Below are 7,464 nucleotides of genomic sequence, written 5' to 3'. Positions count from 1 at the left end.
GGAAAACTATAATAGAAGACTGAATTTAAAAGTATTAAATTTCCCCCAAAGTTTTGTTCTGAGTCCTGCAGAATCTTTTCAAAAATGTCTTATTGAAAACACAAGTAGCTAAAGATAATGAACTTAGAGGTCTCTCTACAATTCCAGGGCTACCAAGGAGGTGGGGGGGGGGCAAAATTCCCCCAGGCCTGGCCTCCAAGGGGGCTGGGTGCAAGGGTCCTTCTCTCTCCTGCTCCTGACAGGACCCGGGTGATAGTATTAACACAATCACTCGGGTCCCGACAGGAGCAGGAGATAGACCCCAGCACCATGCCCCCCTTAGAGGCCTGGTAGGGGAAGACACAGTTGGATTTGGGGTCCATGGTTTGGCTGGCAGGGGTTCCCAAGCCCGACAGCAGAAGCCTTCCCTACAGCGCTGTTCGCTGTATTGCGCCTGCCCTGCTTCCACTCACATTGCACATGCTCAGTTTTGATGAAACTGAGCATGAGCGACATGAGGAGAAGCAGTTGCACTGGGCAGTCAATGCGGTGGAGAACAGCACTGGAGGGAAGGTTTCTGCTGGTGGGAATTGGGGACCCCAGCCAGCCATGGTATGTGGAGTTGCGGCAGGGAGGTGGGGCAAAATGTGCCCCCTCCCACATACACACACACTTTGGGCTGTGGGCCCCCCAATCTGGCCTGGCTATGCGACGTCCAGGGGGCAACAGGAGCGGCATCCTGGGGTGGGGCGGTATCCTAGGGGGGTGGCGGTCCTGCCCCATGCCCAGCTCAGTCTCTCAATTCTAGAAAATTTGTTATCAGATATTCAGGATAGAGCAACTTTACTAGTCTCTTTCATATTCAAATAAGATTTAAGTGTTGTTTTGAAGTTGTTCTTTAAATATTCACAAATGACTTTTTGTGAACAAAAATTATGGATGTATCCTGATGTGACAAAGTTAGCACAAGCCAGACGGAAGTAATTTTTGACAATGTGAGCAGAGACTAAAAGTTTGGGAGCTACCTTCTTGTTGGCATACCCATGCAAATACTTGGTTTGTTATTTGTGGGAATAAATGCACCTTTTTTGTTCTGGCACAATTGAGGGCTTTTTTGGATCCTAAAAAGATCTCCAGATGATAAAGAAGTATCTAGGCTGGATAGTTAAAGTGATATGGGAGGATAATACTGTTTCTTTTTATATATATTTTTTTTATTTATTGAATTTCATATATTTCAAACGCATATCAGTTTGTAAGGCAATACAGAGAAATATAAAGAAAAGAAGAAAAAATAATGGAATATAAACATAAACATCTTTTTACTCTTCCTTAGACCGCCAATTATTAAAGAAGGGGGGAGTGGTCTATAAAAATTAAGGAGAATTATTATTAAAGAAAAGTTCTCTATTTCAAATTGGCATAGTCCTGTTCTTCTTCTCATTGGTTTAACTTATCGCTGATTCAGTTGCTCCACTTAATCAGCTAGATGGATTTTTAGCGTCCAGGAAAATCCTTAACTGAGTTGGCTCAAAAAATACACATTAAGTTCCCGACATTCAAATCAAACATTTGCACGGGTATGCCAATTAAAAGTTGCCCCCAAATTCCTCACTTCATCTCTCAGAATCAAAAATTGTTTTTGTCTCTGCTGAGTTATTTTAGTCACATCGGGATAAACCCATATTTTTTGACCACAAAATAAAGCAGAGGAGTATTTGAAGTATAACTTCATGATCATATTCAAATCTTGTTCAAAAACCAGAGATACTATCAGAGTCGCTCTAGATGATATTTCTATCATTGAGTCCTCTAATAGTGCCGTCAAATTCTGTATATCAATACCTGCGGATTCGGAGACTTCTCCACGTTTTTGAATATTAGGCAAATAGTAAATTTTATTACAAGGAGGAATATCTGATGGAGATAGTTTCAAAATCTCTTGTAAATATTTTTTAAGAAAATCTTGAGGCATCAAGGCTGGTGATATAGGAAAATTCAACATTCTAAGAGTGAGACGTCGGTTGTAATTTTCTATTTGCTCTATTTTGCGGGCAGTAAAAGTCTTATCTTTCACTAAAGAATCCACAGTTGTTTTAACAGTATTAACTTCTTCTTTCAATATAGTTAATTGATTTGCAGATTCTCTTTTAACTTCTTCCAAAGATTCAGACATTATAGTCAGTTTACTTACAATTGTAGACATTTCTCTAGTAGATTTGGCCACCTCAGTAGTTAATCTCTGAAGCGCGCTCCAAATAGCTTTCATGGAGGGGCATAATCGAACAGAAACGCCTATCTCCATGGGCGTTTATCTCCGAGAACGGGTCCGTGAAGGGGCGGGGCGGATCGTATTTTTTAAAAGAAAAAGACGCCCATGTTTTATTCGTCAAGGTGTGAGCTGGGCGTTTTTGCTTTTCAGCGATAATGGAAAATGAAATCGCCCAGCTCAAAAACGAATAAATCCAAGACATTTATTCGTGGGAGGGGCCAGGATTCATAGTGCACTGGTCCCCCTCACATGCCAGGACACCAACCGGGCACCCTAGGGGGCACTTTTACAAAACCAAAAAAAACAGGTAAAAGAGCTCCCAGGTGCATAGCACCCTTCCCTTGGGTGTTGAGCCCCCCAAATCCCCCTCAAAACCCACTGCCCACAAGTCTACACCATTACTATAGCCCTAAGAGGTGAAGGGGGGCACCTACATGTGGGTACAGTGGGTTTGGGGGGGTTGGACGACTAGTAGCATTAAGCAGCACAATTGTAACAGGTAGGGGGGGGATGGGCCTGGGTCCACCTGCCTGACGTCCACTGCACCCCCTAACAACTGCTCCAGGGACCTGCATACTGCTGCTTGGGAGGAGGGTATGACATTTGAGGGTGAAAGTAAAAAGTTGTGAAACATCATTTGTTGTGGTGGGAGGGGGTTAGTGACCACTGGGGGAGTCAGGGGAGGTCATCCCCGACTCCCTCTGGGGGTCATCTGGTCATTTAGGGCACTTTTGGGGGCCTTATTCGTGAAAAAACAGGGTCCAGGAAAAGTGTCCTAAATTCTAGCTCAAAACTGTTCCATTATCGGCGAAGGGCGCCCATCTCTGTTCGCCCGATAACCACGCCCCAGTTCCGCCTTCACCACGCCTCCGACACGCCCCCGTCAACTTTGTCCGCACCCGCGACGGAGTGCAGTTGAAAGCGTCCAAAGTTCGGCTTTCGATTATACCGCTTTATTTGTTTTTGTGAGAAGAACGCCCATCTCCCGATTTAGGTCGGAACTTGGGCGTTATTCTCGTTCGATTATAAGCTGGATAGTCACCTCTTGGGGCATTTCTTGCACCAGAGTATTCTCGACCGCTTGTCCAGGGGAAAGACCGCCAAACGGGGGCAAACCAACGACCTCTTCGGACCCAGTTTGAACCCTTGACTCCACTCTAGCTCCGGCGGGACAAGGAGGTGGATTCAACGCCGGTGGCTATAGTGTGGTATCTAGGCCCTGGATTGGCGTCGCTCCTTCAACGTCAATCAGTGAGGGACTTGCCAATCCGGTCTCCAACGGTGAGCTTCTCATGAAGCGGTCTAATGTTTGCTGGATTGGGGACAACGTTAGTGCTGTTGGTCGTCCCCTTTCTTTTCGTATGAGGCATATCAAATTAGCGGAGAAATCTTAGGAATTACCAGCAAGCAGTTAGAGAGCATTCGCGGATTCAGTTAGGACTCCATCTTGCCACGCCCCTTATTTCTTTATTGATTCTTCTTTTTATATTTTTATTCTCTGTTATAATCTCCATATGATTTCTTAACTCTTCCCCCTGAATATGGTGGTCTAAGAAAGTTTGTTTCCTAATATCTTATTAAGATTTTTTTTTCTTTATTGTTTTTGCTATGTTTCTCAACAAGTATTCATTGCTTATATAAATGTTGCAAAAATTATAAATAAAGAAAAAAAAACAAAGAATTAGTTGGTCATTTAAGTAATATTTGAGTTCAAAGATTAGAAGCGTCCCTAGTGGACCACTGGTTAAAGGCAGGGCACAGCCTAAAAGACCTAAGGTTTGTAGTTTTTATATAAGTGATGCTCTCTAGAGGTAGGAACATATCTGATATTTTGGAGAGGAAGAAGAGATGCTTTATTTTTCAATGGAACACTATGGATTAGAGACACTGATAGGTAAGGTATATCTTTAAGGGCATAGGTAGCAGATGGGCATTATAGGCTTCTTTTACAAAGCCACGCCAACGATTCCCATGCGGCACATGAGAGGAAACCCAAAGGAACTGAATGGGATTCCTCTAATTTGCCAAACCAAGAATTGGGTTGTTTTGAGCATGTGCTGGCATTTTTTGGTGACCTTCACTGGGGACTGGTATAGATTTTCCTCTGTAGCTCTGTTGTTTCAACATTGGAAGTATTGGAAGCATTTTCGTAAAGTTGTAATGCTGTATTTTTTCATTTGATTTTGTTCTGTGAGATATTTATATGGAGATTGGGTTTTAGAGTGTGTTTTTATGTTTTTTTTTTCAGTTTAACTCTGCTGATTCACAAGAGGGCCCTTTTACAGAGTGGTGGTAAGCCCAATATGGGCTTATCGCTCACTCTTTTGGGACTACCGCCGGTACAACACTGCCATCTGTGGTAGTCCCACCCTGAGTGCATGCCATTTCCAAGGGAAAAAGAAAACTTCCCTGTCACGAAATGCCTAGCCACCCACCTAAGGTTACCACTTAGAGGATCTATCCCCAACACAACTCAGGTCCACCTGCACCTGCTGCTTGTGCTCTACACTAGCACCCTCCTCCCAATGACTGGGTCACAACCGCCTCTGGGCAACTCTCCTTCTCTCCAATTATCCCCAGTGATTTCTATGTTACTGAAGCCACACTCCCAGTGATCCCACAGTTCCCAGAAAGCATTCACAGACCCAACACGCAAACCACCAGGATTCTTTATCAGTCCAGACAGGCAGAATGAACAAACAAATGTGTTTATTCTCAGAACTTGGAATAGTGGCCATAAAAATGTGCAAATAGTAACAAGTAACTGAAAAACCAGACCAATTAGAAAACTAACTAAACATTTGCATACTTCCTAGAAAGTATCTGGGGAGATCAGGGCATATATCTGTTCACAGAGCTTCAGCAAAGAGATCTTTCTTTCTCTTCTCCCAGGCTGAAACTGAAGCAACCACCAGCATCTGCTGGGTAATTTCAAACTCCAGACCAATCAGAGCCCAGAGCAGTGAAGCTTCATATAAAAACTACTTATATCTCTACAGGCACATCCTATTATCTGTGTGCCAACTAAAAGAAAGAGAAGTCAGTCCTCTGTACCAGCTTTAAGCATAAACATGCACCATCTGCTGGCCAGACAGAAGAAATAAACTTCAGACATATTTAAGACAGGAAAATATCCAATACATTTTACAGGCTTAAAACACACTGTTTCTTCACACTCTAGAAATGGCTTGTGCAGGGTAACCCGGCAGTAATCAGGCATCATTGCGTGCTGCCCAGTTACCGCCGGGTTAGCACGGGAGCCCTTATCGCCACCTCAGTGGGTGGCGGTAAGGGATCCCCATCGCATGTCCTATGTTTGGAGCAGACAGTGAAATAGTGAGGAAACATGAGTTAAGATAAATTAGCTCCTGTCTGCTTGTTTACATTCTAGTGATTTTTTTAGTATTTTGTATGGACTTACAATTTTTGATCAGATTACTTTTGGATTGGTTTTTCAGCAACAAATATTTTGAGGGAAGGGTGTATAGTATAATATTTCTATTGAAGTGTTCACACTCCTGTTTGGAATTTTATGTTTAGCACGAGTTTGGTAGATATATATATATATATAGAGAGAGAGAGAGATAAAATTAAGGGATAATATTACAGAGCATAAATGATGAATAGAGCGTTCAAGTGAGCCGTTTTTCAGCTAAACTCACTGAAATTAAAGCTCAGCTGTGGGTGCAGCCTATACTGAATTCTCCTTTTGTACCTTTTTCAATCAAGATTGGATTGTGCATTTCTCTAGATATTTCTATTTTGTTTTTGCATTAGGATTGACTATTTTTGAATTTGGATTTTCACTGTTTGTCTCTCCCTTGGGATTTATTTTATGTTTTATTTCAAGCTGAAGGAGACATAGGATGAAGATCAACTTTTGGGCCCCCTCCCTGGTTTCTGCCTTGGACCCCTGAATGCCTAACACCAGCCCTGGTTGGGCCCACAGTCTAAGGATTAGAAATTGTCTCCTCCTTCATTACATGGCCCTAACCACATCCAGAAATACCCACAGCTTTGCATTATAAAAACATTTTATATGTGCCTGAAAAACATTCTCAAATTTAAATCTTGATCTGATACCATAGCTAATGAAACAATCAAAGTAGCTACTTGAACATGATCTCTATGCATATTAAACAATCCAATACTATTTAAACTATCTGAAAATTCCAATGTTGCTACAACGTGGTCATCTAACTGTTATTCTCAGAAGACAGGAACATAATAAGCCCAAGCTATCAAAGGCAAAAAATTTACAGATAAACCTAAAATCTCCCGCATATACGTTTTTAACATTTCCTTTGGAACACTAATAAACCTCAAATTTTACTTCTGAAAATATTCTCCATAGTTTTGATCTATTTCTATATGATCCCAGTATCTTTAATAAGTAGAGCATCAATTCTAATTTAGCAATTCTGGATTCCAAAGTTTCCAAGTTCTTCCCATGATCTGCTAAAGTAATCACATGCTCAGAGGTTATATCAGAAAGTTTAGGCAATTGAGATTGCTTAGTCTGAACAGAGGTTATCAATTGCTAACCATAGTGATTCCAAGGTCACCATGTGATGGTACAAGGCAGGGTTTCCTTGACACTCCCTCACTGAGGCTGGAACTGAGCTACTTTCAAACAGGGACTAGCTTAGGTAGTTGCTGAGTGAGGGAGTGGAGGAGTGGCCTAGTGGTTAGGGTGGTGGACTTTGGTCCTGGGGAACTGAGGAACTGAGTTCAATTCCAGGCACAGGCAGCTCCTTGTGACTCTGGGCAAGTCACTTAACCCTCCATTGCCTGCCGCATTGAGCCTGCCATGAGTGGGAAAGCGCGGGGTACAAATGTAACAAAAAAAAAGGGGGCAGGACTCAAAGGGACTAGGAAGTAGAGAGCTGCATGGGAATAGGGACTGCGGGAATCCCACAGAACTCACAGGATTCCCATGGGTATAGAAGAAGTTACCATGGGTTTTCCGTAGGGATAGAAATTGCCATGTGAGAGTGTAGTGAAAATCTCTGGTGACTCCAGAATGAAGCTTGGAATGCAGAGGCAACTGGAACACCAGCATGAGACCTGAAACATACAGACAGATGCCATTGGAGCACCAGAATGAAACTTGGAATACCCAGAAAGACAGCAGTGAATACCACTAAAAAAACATGGGAGGCTGTTGGAGTTGGGAGGAAATAGAGGGCTACAAGCAAGTAGATAATAGTGTT

At 42.6% G+C, this 7,464-nt stretch overlaps 1 protein-coding gene across 1 annotated transcript in view; it reads left to right on the top strand.

The window, feature by feature from the left end:
- The first annotated feature begins 459 nt into the window (after window positions 1–459).
- The window catches only part of LOC115477066, a 79,927-nt gene continuing 72,922 nt past the window's right edge, over window positions 460–7,464 (top strand). Inside the window, exon 1 of the mRNA XM_030213681.1 lies at window positions 460–591. Within this exon, the coding sequence (XP_030069541.1) occupies window positions 460–591 (132 nt within the window). The remainder of the gene's footprint in view (window positions 592–7,464) is intronic.

Source organism: Microcaecilia unicolor, chromosome 9 (assembly GCF_901765095.1).
Source record: "Microcaecilia unicolor chromosome 9, aMicUni1.1, whole genome shotgun sequence".
Classification (NCBI taxonomy): domain Eukaryota; kingdom Metazoa; phylum Chordata; class Amphibia; order Gymnophiona; family Siphonopidae; genus Microcaecilia; species Microcaecilia unicolor.
Note: the sequence above shows the minus strand (reverse complement) of the source record. Positions and strands in the feature narration are given on the sequence as shown.